At 48.4% G+C, this 14,488-nt stretch overlaps 1 protein-coding gene across 2 annotated transcripts in view; it reads left to right on the top strand.

Annotated features, from left to right (window-relative positions):
- Positions 1–1,531: 1,531 nt before the first annotated feature.
- The window catches only part of CHGA (chromogranin A), a 30,141-nt gene continuing 17,184 nt past the window's right edge, over positions 1,532–14,488 (top strand). Inside the window, exons 1-4 of one of the 2 annotated variants that reach the window (XM_069949336.1) lie at positions 1,532–1,625; positions 1,734–1,851; positions 4,084–4,130; positions 12,653–12,746. In XM_069949336.1, coding sequence (XP_069805437.1) covers positions 1,806–1,851; positions 4,084–4,130; positions 12,653–12,746 — 187 coding nt within the window. In that variant the 5' untranslated portion in view covers positions 1,532–1,625; positions 1,734–1,805. The remainder of the gene's footprint in view (positions 1,626–1,733; positions 1,852–4,083; positions 4,131–12,652; positions 12,747–14,488) is intronic. The other variant, XM_069949337.1, reaches the window with a different exon arrangement.

The raw sequence follows: 14,488 nt of genomic DNA, 5'->3' as shown, positions 1-14,488 counted from the left end.
CCCCTGCTGGGCACAGGATGGAGAGGCCCCTGCAGGGCACAGGATGTAGAGGCCCCTTCCGGGCACAGGATGGAGAGGCCCCTGCAGAGCACAGGATGTAGAGGCCCCTTCCGGGCACAGGTTGGAGAGGCCCCTGTTGGCCACTGGATGGAGAGGCTCCTGCTTGGCACAAGATGGAAGGGCCCCTGCTGGGCACTGGATGGAGAGGCCCCTGCTGGGCTCAGGATGGAGAGGCCCCTGCTGGGCTCAGGATGGAGAGGCCCCAGCTGGGCACAGGATGGAGAAGCCCCTGCTGGGCACTGGATGGAGAGGCCCCTGCTGGGCTCAGGATGGAGAGGCCCCTGCTGGGCACTGGATGGAGAGGCCCCAGCTGGGCACAGAATGGAGAGGCCCCTGCTGGGCACAGGATGGAGAGGCCCCTGCTGGGCACTGGATGGAGAGGCTCCTGCTGGGCACAGGATGGAGAGGCCCCTGCTGGGCACTGGATGGAGAGGCCCCTGTTGGGCACAGGATGGAGAGGCCCCTGTTGGGCACAGGATGGAGAGGCCCCTGTTGGGCACAGGATGGAGAGGCCCCTGTTGGGCACAGGATGGAGAGGCCCCTGTTGGGCACAGGATGGAGAGGCCCCAGCTGGGCACAGGTCGGAGAGGCCCCTGCTGGGCACTGGATGGAGAGGCCCCTGCTGGGCACAGGATGGAGAGGCCCCTGTTGGGCACAGGATGGAGAGGCCCCTGTTGGGCACAGGATGGAGAGGCCCCTGTTGGGCAAAGGATGGAGAGGCCCCTGTTGGGCACATGTCGGAGAGGCCCCTGCTGGGCACAGGATGGAGAGGCCCCAGCTGGGCACAGGATGAAGAGGCCCCTGCTGGGCATTGGATGTAAGGGCCGGATGTCTCGCTGCTCAGGGTACAGGCGCAGGGATTCCGGCCTCTGATTGTATTTCTTATGCCAAAAAAACTTTTACTTCTGGATTTCCCAAAACATTCTGAAAACGTCTGAATTTTGGGGGGAAATTTGGAACAAAGTAAAATTGTGAACAGATTAATTCCCTTCTCTGTAGAGGCGTGCCATGGCTGCCGAAGAGACTACAACTCTCAGCATGCAGAACCCTTGTACGGCTTCTGGTTGTGCGATCCCACCGTGACCCCCACAGGAAGGAAGCGCTTCTCTCCATTCCAATTAAGATAATGATGCAGATTAGCAGCAGCTGCTGCCAGTGGCTGCCCCTGCTCCACCTGCCGCCAGCCTCACATCTGATTGCGGACAGCCACGTGTAGGTGAAGGGGCGAGGATCACCTGTCTCCATTGTGCAGACGCATTTCATTTTGCTGGTTCTTGGATTTAGCTGCTTGTTCTCTGAGAAAGGTTTCATAGACTTTTTAATCATCTTAAGAGCGTCGTCTTCCAGGATACAAGCACTTGGCGTTGTCTGGAGCTTTGATTGTAATTAATTCCCCTCTGCTGACAGGTCCATGCGGATGTGAAGCCCCCTGCATGCAGCTGCCCCCCCTCCATCCTCAGCGCAGGGAGGGGAGGAGGCTGTGACATCACTTCCACACGCTGGGGATATATAGAGGAGCCTGTGCTGCAGTGCTCAGTATCTGGAGACAGCAGGCAGCCAGGCAGGTAGCACTAATCCCATTAAGCTGATACTGGCCGCTTCTAATCTGCAGCCTCCGGCTCCTTGTGGCAGCTGCCTCCTACCTCCTATTTATACATTTTATTTCCATTCAGGACCGGCCAGTGGAACAAAAGGATATAACTCCCATCATCACCCTGACTGCATCCAGACATCGCCAGCCTACAATGCTATATATCGGGGTGTTATCTATAGCCCTGTGCGCAGTGCAAGGTAAGAGGGGCCATGGGGGGGCCGAGGTTGCTGAGGCTGCTGGGCCTTTCCGCAGTGTCTGTCCTTTCAGCACCAAGGACAGCAGAGCCCATGAGCAACGCAGGATCAGCACCAAGGACAGCAGCGTCCTAGCAGCAGGGTCAGGATCAAGGGCAGGGGGACTATCGGGGAGGAAGGATCAGCAGCAAGAAGAGGGGTCTATGGGGGGGGTCAGCACCAAGGACAGCCACGTCCTAGCAGCAGGGTCAGGATCAGGGGCAGGGGGGCTATCGGGGAGGAAGGATCAGCAGCAAGAAGAGGGGTCTATGGGGGGGGGGGGGGTCAGCACCAAGGACAGGGGTCTATGGGGAAAGTAGGATCAGCACCAAGGACAGCCACGTCCTAGCGGCAGGGTCAGGATCAAGGGCAGGGGGGCTATGGGGAGGAAGAATCAGCAGCAAGAAGAGGGGTCTAGGGGGGCAATCGTTACCATGGAACGAAGTCTATGGGAAAAGTAGGGTAAGCACCAAGAACAGCAGGGTCCTGGGACAGCCGAGTCAGGATGAAGGGAAGGGGGACTATGGGAAAGGGGGGGTTGATAAGATCATCGGTATGGAGAGGAGTCAATAAGGAGAAGGTGGGATCAGCATTAGGAAAACAACATCCTAGCAGCAGGGTCAAGATTAAGAGAAAGGGGTCTATAGGGAGAAGGGGAAGGATAGGATCAGCACCAAGGACAAGGGGGTCTAAAGGGGGAAGAAGGAACAGGGACAGGGGTCTATAGGGGAAAGGTATGATTAGCACAAGGGACAAGGCTCTACAGGGGGAATGTAGGATCAGCACCAGGGAAAGGGGTCTATAGGGGGAATGTAGGATCAGCACCAGGGAAAGGGGTCTATGGGGGGAAGAAGGATCAGCACCAGGGACAGGGTTCTATAGGAGGAAAGAAGGATCAGAGACAGGGGTCTATAGGGGGAAGAAGGATCAGCACCAAGGACAGGGCTCTATAAGGGGAATGTAGGATCAGCACCAGGGAAAGGGGTCTATAGGGGGAATGTAGGATCAGCACTAGGGACAGGGGTCTATGGGGGGAAGAAGGATCAGCACCAGGGACTGGGCACTTTAGGGGGAAGAAGGATCAGCACCAGGGACAGAGGTCTATGGGGGGAAGAAGAATCAGCACCAGGGACAGGGGTCTATGGGGGGAAGAAGGATCAGCACTAGGGACAGGGGTCTATAGGGGGAAGAAGGATCAGCACCAGGGACAGGGGTCTATAGGGGGAAGAAGGATCAGCACCAGGGACAGAGGTCTATAGGGAAAGGTAGGATCAGCACCAGGGACAGGGGTCTATAGGGGGAAGAAGGATCAGCACCAGGGACAGAGGTCTATAGGGGAAGAAGGATCAGCACCAGGGACAGAGGTCTATAGGGGAAGAAGGATCAGCACCAGGGACAGAGGTCTATAGGGGAAGAAGGATCAGCACCAGGGACAGAGGTCTATAGGGGAAGAAGGATCAGCACCAGGGACAGAGGTCTATAGGGGAAGAAGGATCAGCACCAGGGACAGAGGTCTATAGGGGAAGAAGGATCAGCACCAGGGACAGAGGTCTATAGGGGAAGAAGGATCGGCACCAGGGACAGGGGTCTGTAGGGGGTAGAGCAGTTCTGCGCTGAGGGTTGGTGACCTCCTTGAGATGACCTGGTGCAGACGCTGATCGGATTAGGCTGCGGCTCTTCAGGGAGAATCTTTACCTAGAGCCAAATCTCAGATCCTGAATCAGCTACAAAGCAAGGTGACTGGCGGCCCGGCCATGGCTTCCCTCCTGTCTCGTATCGTCCTTCCCTCAGCGAGACATCTGCAGCTGCCCTCCTCCCCATATATCACATGTCTTATCCTATAATGGAGCCAGGCTGTGGGGTCCGATACATTGTATTATCTGAGGGGGTCATGTACAATGTGACACCTGGGGGTCTGACATCATGTGTTATCTGGGTGATCGGATACAGTGTTACATCTGGGGGTCTGACATCATGTGACATCATGAGGCTGGGCCAGGGCTGAGGAGTGGGAGGCCTGACCCAGCACCAGGACCCCCCTTTTTATAATATAATGCAGTCTTGGGGTCAGTTCACACGCTGCAGATCTGCTGGGATTGTCCAGAATGGCTGATCTGCTGCATGTGGAATAACCTGACAAAGATGATGACACTAGGTATGAACACCGCCTTACGCTTTCCTTTATGTATCTTGCAGTGATCTCCTTTCCTGCCTCCAGCCGGGACGCTGAGGATGACACCAAGGTAAGGAGACCCCATGAATCCCCCCAATACCTGGAAGATGAGGGGGTTTAGGCTGAGATACGGAGGAGGAGGACCCCTGTGGAAAGTTGTATACAAGGATTAGGAATAGAGAGTCACTCTGATGAAGAAGGGAAATCTCCATTAATGAGTCTCCGGCTGCCGGGCATTATGGGAGTTGTAGTTTTGTAAAGTCATATCTAATATCATTATATGTAGTGTGATGTCACTGTATAGGTGTGTATGTATGATCAGTAGATGTAGTGTGATGTCACTGTATAGAGGTGTATGTATGATCAGTAGATGTAGTGTGATGTCACTGTATAGAGGTGAATGTATGATCAGTAGATGTAGTGTGATGTCACTGTATAGAGGTGTATGATCAGTAGATGTAGTGTGATGTCACTGTATAGGTGTGTATGTATGATCAGTAGATGTAGTGTGATGTCACTGTATAGGTGTGTATGTATGATCAGTAGATGTAGTGTGATGTCACTGTATAGAGGTGTATGATCAGTAGATGTAGTGTGATGTCACTGTATAGAGATGTATGATCAGTAGATGTAGTGTGATGTCACTGTATAGAGGTGTATGATCATTAGATGTAGTGTGATGTCACTGTATAGAGGTGTATGTATGATCAGTAGATGTAGTGTGATGTCACTGTATAGAGGTGTATGTATGATCAGTAGATGTAGCGTGATGTCACTGTATAGGTGTGTATGTATGATCAATAGATGTAGTGTGATGTCACTGTATAGAGGTGTATGTATGATCAGTAGATGTAGTGTGATGTCACTGTATAGAGGTGTATGATCAGTAGATGTAGTGTGATGTCACTGTATAGAGGTGTATGTATGATCAGTAGATGTAGTGCGATGTCACTGTATAGAGGTGTATGATCAGTAGATGTAGTGTGATGTCACTGTATAGGTGTGTATGTATGATCATTAGATGTAGTGTGATGTCACTGTATAGGTGTGTATGTATGATCATTAGATGTAGTGCGATGTCACTGTATAGGTGTGTATGTATGATCATTAGATGTAGTGTGATGTCACTGTATAGAGGTGTATGATCAGTAGATGTAGTGTGATGTCACTGTATAGAGGTGTATGTATGATCAGTAGATGTAGTGTGATGTCACTGTATAGAGGTGTATGTATGATCAGTAGATGTAGTGTGATGTCACTGTATAGAGGTATATGATCAGTAGATGTAGTGTGATGTCACTGTATAGGTGTGTATGTATGATCAGTAGATGTAGTGTGATGTCACTGTATAGGTGTGTATGTATGATCAGTAGATGTAGTGTGATGTCACTGTATAGAGGTATATGATCAGTAGATGTAGTGTGATGTCACTGTATAGAGGTGTATGTATGATCAGTAGATGTAGTGTGATGTCACTGTATAGGTGTGTATGTATGATCATTAGATGTAGTGTGATGTCACTGTATAGAGGTATATGATCATTAGATGTAGTGTGATGTCACTGTATAGGTGTGTATGTATGATCATTAGATGTAGTGCGATGTCACTGTATAGGTGTGTATGTATGATCATTAGATGTAGTGTGATGTCACTGTATAGGTGTTGTGACCCAGTCCGGGGGTTGTTGCTGGATGGGAGGTATTTTCCTCTCAGCTTGTCTTGCTCTGAGTAATACAGAGAGCGAGGTTCAAGGACTGGACTGGAGTTATTAAGCCATTCCAGGTTTTTAGGCATTTCCCAACATAGAAAGCTGAGCTGGGAGTGAGGGCAGAGGGAGGTGGTGTGTGCTCAAGTCTGGAGTACACCTATGTGATCTGTCTAGGAGGACTGGTTGGACTGTGTTCAGACACATGGACTGTGTACAAGGCAGCTGCTGCTGTAAGGTCTGAACCAACACTTAGAACTTCTGTTACTGCTTTAAAGGCCAAGCTAGAACTGCACTTATGTGTGATGGCAGCATAAAGGTAATGCTGGATTTTTGTTCCATTTGTTTTTGTGGTGTGAATAAACACTAAGATTTGAACTGTGAATTGCCTGTTTTCCTCTGTCTGCGACCGCTACCTAGCTATACCTGAGCAACTCCCCTACAGTGTGTATGTATGATCAGTAGATGTAGTGTGATGTCACTGTATAGAGGTGTATGTATGATCAGTAGATGTAGTGTGATGTCACTGTATAGAGGTGTATGTATGATCAGTAGATGTAGTGTGATGTCACTGTATAGAGATGTATGATCAGTAGATGTAGTGTGATGTCACTGTATAGAGATGTATGATCAGTAGATGTAGTGTGATGTCACTGTATAGGTGTGTATGTATGATCATTAGATGTAGTGCGATGTCACTGTATAGGTGTGTATGTATGATCATTAGATGTAGTGCGATGTCACTGTATAGGTGTGTATGTATGATCAGTAGATGTAGTGTGATGTCACTGTATAGAGATGTATGATCATTAGATGTAGTGCGATGTCACTGTATAGGTATGTATGATCAGTAGATGTAGTGTGATGTCACTGTATAGAGGTGTATGATCAGTAGATGTAGTGTGATGTCACTGTATAGAGGTGTATGTATGATCAGTAGATGTAGTGTGATGTCACTGTATAGAGGTGTATGATCAGTAGATGTAGTGTGATGTCACTGTATAGGTGTGTATGTGTGATCAGTAGATGTAGTGTGATGTCACTGTATAGAGGTGTATGTATGATCAGTAGATGTAGTGTGATGTCACTGTATAGAGGTGTATGATCAGTAGATGTAGTGTGATGTCACTGTATAGGTGTGTATGTATGATCAGTAGATGTAGTGTGATGTCACTGTATAGGTGTGTATGTATGATCAGTAGATGTAGTGTGATGTCACTGTATAGAGGTGTATCACATGTCACCATATTGTGTGTAGTCCTTCCATGTTGAGTGATACCGTCATATATTGGTCAGTGTTTAGCTTTTGTGTAATGTCAGGCGATGGGTCAAGGTGGCGTCCACTCCAGGGTTAATATACAGACCCCCCCCCCCCACCCACCCCATATGGATCTGTATAACCAATCCCTCATAACAGGAGATGTTCCTGATGATGGTAGAATGGTAAATCTTACAAATGGGTTGCAGTCAGCTCACCCGGCACTCCCAGTGTCCGTGTGCTCGGACGGGCCCAAATCACAGCTCCCAAACTGAAAGTCTCATAGTGAGTCCAGCACAACAGGACCAGGTAGGGCTTGATTCCAATTCTTTATTGCAAATCCATAAAACACCAAAAAGTAAAGTGCAAGTTGACGCGTTTCGGCGTAGGCACACGCCTTGTTCACAACTTAGTTTCTGAACTTAGTTCCCATCCATAAGAAGGGGAGTAGAGAAGAGCCCAGTAACTACAAGCCGGTTAGCCTGACATCTGTAGGAGGGACATGATGGAAGCCGTTATATATGTTACAGGAGGAAGAAGGGAAAGGAGGACATGATGGAAACCTTTATATATGTTACAGGAGGAAGAAGGGAAAGGGAGGACATGATAGAAGCCTTTATATATGTTACAGGAGGGAAGAAGGGAAAGGGAGGACATGATGGGAACCTTTATATATGTTACAGGAGGAAGAAGGGAAAGGGAGGACATGATAGAAGCCTTTATATATGTTACAGGAGGGAAGAAGGGAAAGGGAGGACATGATGGAAACCTTTATATATGTTACAGGAGGAAGAAGGGAAAGGAGGGACATGATGGAAACCTTTATATATGTTACAGGAGGAAGAAGGGAAAGTGGGGACATGATGGAAACCTTTATATATGTTACAGGAGGGAGAAGGGAAAGGAGGACATGATGGAAACCTTTATATATATGTTACAGGAGGAAGAAGGGAAAGGTGGGACATGATGGAAACCTTTATATATGTTACAGGAGGAAGAAGGGAAAGGAGGGACATGATGGAAACCTTTATATATGTTACAGGAGGAAGAAGGGAAAGGGGGGACATGATGAAAACCTTTATATATGTTACAGGAGGAAGAAGGGAAAGGAGGACATGATGGAAACCTTTATATATATGTTACAGGAGGAAGAAGGGAAAGGTGGGACATGATGGAAACCTTTATATATGTTACAGGAGGAAGAAGGGAAAGGAGGACATGATGGAAACCTTTATATATGTTACAGGAGGAAGAAGGGAAAGGAGGGACATGATGGAAACCTTTATATATATGTTACAGGAGGATGAAGGGAAAGGGGGACATGATGGAAACCTTTAGATATGGTACAAGAGGAAGAAGGGAAAGGGAGGACATGATGGAAACCTTTATATATGTTACAGGAGGAAGAAGGGAAAGGGAGGACATGATGGAAACCTTTATATATGTTACAAGAGGAAGAAGGGAAAGGGAGGACATGATAGAAGCCTTTATATATGTTACAGGAGGAAGAAGGGAAAGGAGGACATGATGGGAACCTTTATATATGTTACAGGAGGGAAGAAGGGAAAGGGAGGACATGATGGAAACCTTTATATATGTTACAGGAGGGAAGAAGGGAAAGGGAGGACATGATGGGAACCTTTATATATGTTACAGGAGGAAGAAGGGAAAGGGAGGACATGATGAAAACCTTTATATATGTTATAGGAGGAAGAAGGGAAAGGGAGGACATGATGGAAACCTTTATATATGTTACAGGAAGAAGAAGGGAAAGAGAGGACATGATGGAAACCTTTATATATGTTACAGGAGGAAGAAGGGAAAGGAGGGACATGATGGAAACCTTTATATCTGTTACAGGAGGAAGAAGGGAAAGGAGGGACATGATGGAAACCTTTATATATGTTACAGGAGGAAGAAGGGAAAGGGGGGACATGATGGAAACCTTTATATATGTTACAGGAGGAAGAAGGGAAATGATGGAAACCTTTATATATGTTACAGGAGGAAGAAGGGAAGGTGGACATGATGGAAACCTTTATATATGTTACAGGAGGAAGAAGGGAAAGGGAGGACATGATGGAAACCTTTATATATGTTACAGGAGGAAGAAGGGAAAGGGAGGACATGACTGAAACCTTTATATATGTTACAGGAGGAAGAAGGGAAAGGGAGGACATGATGGAAACCTTTATATATGTTACAGGAGGAAGAAGGGAAAGGGGGACATGATGGAAACCTTTATATATGTTACAGGAGGAAGAAGGGAAAGGGAGGACATGATGGAAACCTTTATATATGTTACAGGAGGGAAGAAGGGAAAGGAGGGACATGATGGAAACCTTTGTATATGTTACAGGAGGGAAGAAGGGAAAGGGAGGACATGATGGAAACCTTTATATATGTTACAGGAGGGAAGAAGGGAAAGGGAGGACATGATGGAAACCTTTATATATGTTACAGGAGGAAGAAGGGAAAGGGAGGACAGGATGGAAATCTTTATATATGTTACACGAGGGAAGAAGGGAAAGGGAGGAGATGATGGAAACCTTTATATATGTTACAGGAGGAAGAAGGGAAAGGAGGGACATGATGAAAACCTTTATATATGTTACAGGAGGGAAGAAGAGAAATTAGGGACATGATGGAAACCTTTATATATGTTACAGGAGGAAGAAGGGAAAGGGAGGACATGATGGAAACCTTTATATATGTTACAGGAGGAAGAAGGGAAAGGGAGGACATGATGGAAACCTTTATATATGTTACAGGAAGAAGAAGGGAAAGAGAGGACATGATGGAAACCTTTATATATGTTACAGGAGGAAGAAGGGAAATGATGGAAACCTTTATATATGTTACAGGAGGAAGAAGGGAAGGGGGACATGATGGAAACCTTTATATATGTTACAGGAGGAAGAAGGGAAAGGGAGGACATGATGGAAACCTTTATATATGTTACAGGAGGGAAGAAGGGAAAGGGGGGACATGATGGAAACCTTTTATATATGTTACAGGAGGAAGAAGGGAAAGGGAGGACATGATGGAAACCTTTATATATGTTACAGGAGGAAGAAGGGAAAGGGGGACATGATGGAAACCTTTATATATGTTACAGGAGGAAGAAGGGAAAGGGAGGACATGATGGAAACCTTTATATATGTTACAGGAGGGAAGAAGGGAAAGGGGGGACATGATGGAAACCTTTTATATATGTTACAGGAGGAAGAAGGGAAAGGGAGGACATGATGGAAACCTTTATATATGTTACAGGAGGAAGAAGGGAAAGGGGGACATGATGGAAACCTTTATATATGTTACAGGAGGAAGAAGGGAAAGGGAGGACATGATGGAAACCTTTATATATGTTACAGGAGGAAGAAGGGAAAGGGGGGACATGATGGAAACCTTTATATATATTACAGGAGGAAGAAGGGAAAGGGAGGACATGATGGAAACCTTTATATATGTTACAGGAGGAAGAAGGGAAAGGAGGGGCATGATGGAAACCTTTATATATGTTACAGGAGGAAGAAGGGAAAGGAGGGACATGATGGAAACATTTATATATGTTACCGGAGGAAGAAGGGAAAGGAGGACATGATGGAAACCTTTATATATGTTACAGGAGGAAGAAGGGAAAGGAGGGACATGATGGAAACCTTTATATATGTTACAGGAAGAAGAAGGGAAAGAGAGGACATGATGGAAACCTTTATATATGTTACAGGAGGAAGAAGGGAAATGATGGAAACCTTTATATATGTTACAGGAGGAAGAAGGGAAGGGGGACATGATGGAAACCTTTATATATGTTACAGGAGGAAGAAGGGAAAGGGAGGACATGATGGAAACCTTTATATATGTTACAGGAGGAAGAAGGGAAAGGGAGGACATGATGGAAACCTTTATATATATGTTACAGGAGGAAGAAGGGAAAGGAGGGACATGATGGAAACATTTATATATGTTACCGGAGGAAGAAGGGAAAGGAGGACATGATGGAAACCTTTATATATGTTACAGGAGGAAGAAGGGAAAGGGAGGACATGATGGAAACCTTTATATATGTTACAGGAGGAAGAAGGGAAAGGGAGGACATGATGGAAACCTTTATATATGTTACAGGAGGAAGAAGGGAAAGGGAGGACATGACTGAAACCTTTATATATGTTACAGGAGGAAGAAGGGAAAGGGAGGACATGATGGAAACCTTTATATATGTTACAGGAGGAAGAAGGAAAAGGAGGACATGATGGAAACCTTTATATATGTTACAGGAGGAAGAAGGGAAATGATGGAAACCTTTATATATGTTACAGGAGGGAAGAAGGGAAAGGGAGGATGTGATGGAAACTATGAAATACGAAGAGGCCTTCTGGGGAGGAGCTACACAGGAGGAGGTGGCTGTCCATGGGGGGGGAGGGGGGCTGCACAGAAGAAGGTGGCTGTCCATGGGGGGGCTACACAGGAGGAGGTGGCTGTCCATGGGGGGCTGCACAGGAGGAGGTGGCTGTCCATGGGGGGGGAGGGGGGCTGCACAGCAGGAGGTGGCTGTCCATGGGGGAGGAGGGGGGCTGCACAGGAGGAGGTGGCTGTCCATGGGAGGCTGCACAGGAGGAGGTGGCTGTCCATGGGGGGGGGGAGGGGGGCTGCACAGGAGGAGGTGGCTGTCCATGGGGGGGGGAGGGGGGCTGCACAGGAGGAGGTGGCTGTCCATGGGGGGGCTGCACAAGAGGAGGTGGCTGTCCATGGGGGGAGGGGGGAGGAGGTGGCTGTCCATGGGGGGAGGGGGTTGTATCGGCAGTGGGGCAGGAGGAGTTAAGGATTCCTATTTGTCCTGTTTTATTTCCATCCTGAGCTCTATCCTCCAGCTTTAGAGCTGCTCAGTTGTCCCTCTGCTTGTTCAGTGTCTGCACAGGGTGTTATGTTCTGAGCGCTCACACCAGGCTCTTACTGCCCCCCATATTCTAGGAGCTCAGCTGTTGGGGGGGCCGCCATCTTCCTGGCTGTCCGGACCCTCTGCATCTTTATTGAAGGGTTTTTTACGTCTTTTTCCTGCGTTTCCCTCTAAATCTTTCATTGAGGGCTGAATAATTTACAGCTTCTATTCTTAGTGAAGGATTCAGATCAGACAGTGATCAGTGAGGAGGAGAGAGAAGATGGATGTGGGGGAACTACAAGCACCACAATGTCTGCTCTCTGAGTCAGTCCTCACAGGGTGGTCACTCAGCTTCCCCAACCTCCTGGATCTGCCCTGGTGACTTCATCTTATCCAGTGGCTTAATGTACCTACTGACCTAGCACTGTTCACAGCTGAGGGTTTGTTACAGTTGCTTCCAGTCTAGGTAACATGATATAACGTAAGATGGGGAGAGAAGAGACTGGTGCGGTGCTTCGCTCCCGGGGGATTGTTCTCGGGCTGACGCTCAGGATTGGGTGGCGATTCTTCCCATCCGATATTTCCATCACTTGTGGACGGGGTTACATACTGACACATCATTAGACTGTAATGGTTTCCATTCACTGACAGCAAGAAGATAAAGAGGAATGATAGAAAGTAGATGCAGGTGACCCCCCCCCCCCCCTTCCTCAGCGCAGCTCAATCTGATACTTCTGCCTCTTCCAGGTGATGAAATGCATTGTGGAAGTCATCTCCGACACCCTGTCCAAACCCAACCCTGTGCCCACCAGCCAGGACTGCCTGGAGACCCTCCGCGGAGGTGAGTGCAGAGACCCCCTCTAAGTGTCCGTACCCTGCTGATTGGTTACATACATGGGAATAAGTCTCTTCTGGACTCCTCAACCCCCCGAGTCATTTGTTTCTCCCCTCTTTCATACTCCTATTGCCTCCTCCACACTTTCCCTCCCTCTTTCTCTCTTCCAGACTCCTCTGTTACCCTCCCTCTTTCCCTCCTTCAGACTCTTCTGTTTCTACCTCCTCTTCCTCCAGATTCCTCTGTATTTCTCCTCTTCTTCCTCCAGACTCCTCTGTTTCTCCCTCCTCCTCCAGATTCCTCTGTTTCTCCCTCCTCCTCCTCCTCCTCCTCCTCCAGACTCCTCTGTTTATCCCTCCTCCTTCTGCTCCTCCAGACTCCTCTGTTTCTCCCTTCTCCTCTTCCTCCAGATTCCTCTGTTTCTCCCTCCTCCTCCAGACTCCTCTGTTTCTCCCTCCTCCTCCTCCAGACTCCTCTGTTTATCCCTCCTCCTCCAGACTCCTCTGTTTATCTCTCCTCCTCCAGACTCCTCTGTTTCTCCCTTCTCCTCCAGACTCCTCTGTTTCTCCCTCCTCCTCCAGACTCCTCTGTTTATCCCTCCTCCTCCAGACTCCTCTGTTTCTCCCTCCTCCTCCAGACTCCTCTGTTTATCCCTCCTCCTCCAGACTCCTCTGTTTATCCCTCCTCCTCCAGACTCCTCTGTTTCTCCCTCCTCCTCCAGACTCCTCTGTTTATCCCTCCTCCTCCAGACTCCTCTGTTTATCCCTCCTCCTCCAGACTCCTCTGTTTCTCCCTTCTCCTCCAGACTCCTCTGTTTCTCCCTTCTCCTCCAGACTCCTCTGTTTCTCCCTCCTCCTCCAGACTCCTCTGTTTCTCCCTCCTCCTCCAGACTCCTCTGTTTCTCCCTCCTCCTCCAGACTCCTCTGTTTCTCCCTCCTCCAGACTCCTCTGTTTCTCCCTCCTCCTCCAGACTCCTGTTTCTCCCTCCTCCTCCAGATTCCTCTGTTTATCCCTCCTCCTCTAGATTCATGTTTATCCCTCCTCCTCCAGACTCCTCTGTTCCTCCCTTCTCCTCCAGATTCATCTGTTTGTCCCTCCTCCTCTAGATTCATCTGTTTATCCCTCCTCCTCCAGACTCCTCTGTTCCTCCCTCCTCCTCCAGATTCCTCTGTTTATCCCTCCTCCTCTAGATTCATGTTTATCCCTCCTCCTCCAGACTCCTCTGTTTCTCCCTTCTCCTCCAGATTCATCTGTTTATCCCTCCTCCTCCAGACTCCTCTGTTTCTCCCTCCTCCTCCCTCCTCCTGTTTCTCCCTCCTCCTCCAGACTCCTCTGTTTCTCCCTCCTCCTCCAGACTCCTCTGTTTATCCCTCCTCCTCTAGATTCATCTGTTTCTCCCTCCTCCTCCAGACTCCTCTGTTTCTCCTTCTCCTCCAGACTCCTCTGTTCCTCCCTTCTCCTCCAGACTCCTCTGTTTCTCCTTCTCCTCCAGACTCCTCTGTTCCTCCCTCCTCCTCCAGACTCCTCTGTTCCTCCCTTCTCCTCCAGACTCCTCTGTTTCTCCCTCCTCCTCCAGACTCCTCTGTTTCTCCCTCCTCCTCCAGACTCCTCTGTTCCTCCCTTCTCCTCCAGACTCCTCTGTTCCTCCCTTCTCCTCCAGACTCCTCTGTTTCTCCCTCCCTTAGATACGATCGTTACTACAATCGCTATTGCGATATTTTATTCCTTCTATCTCAAAACAATGGGCG

The sequence above is a fragment of the Dendropsophus ebraccatus genome, chromosome 13 (genome assembly GCF_027789765.1).
Source record: "Dendropsophus ebraccatus isolate aDenEbr1 chromosome 13, aDenEbr1.pat, whole genome shotgun sequence".
Taxonomy (NCBI): domain Eukaryota; kingdom Metazoa; phylum Chordata; class Amphibia; order Anura; family Hylidae; genus Dendropsophus; species Dendropsophus ebraccatus.
The sequence above is the reverse complement of the archived record's forward strand: the minus strand, read 5'-3'. Positions and strand labels throughout refer to the sequence as shown.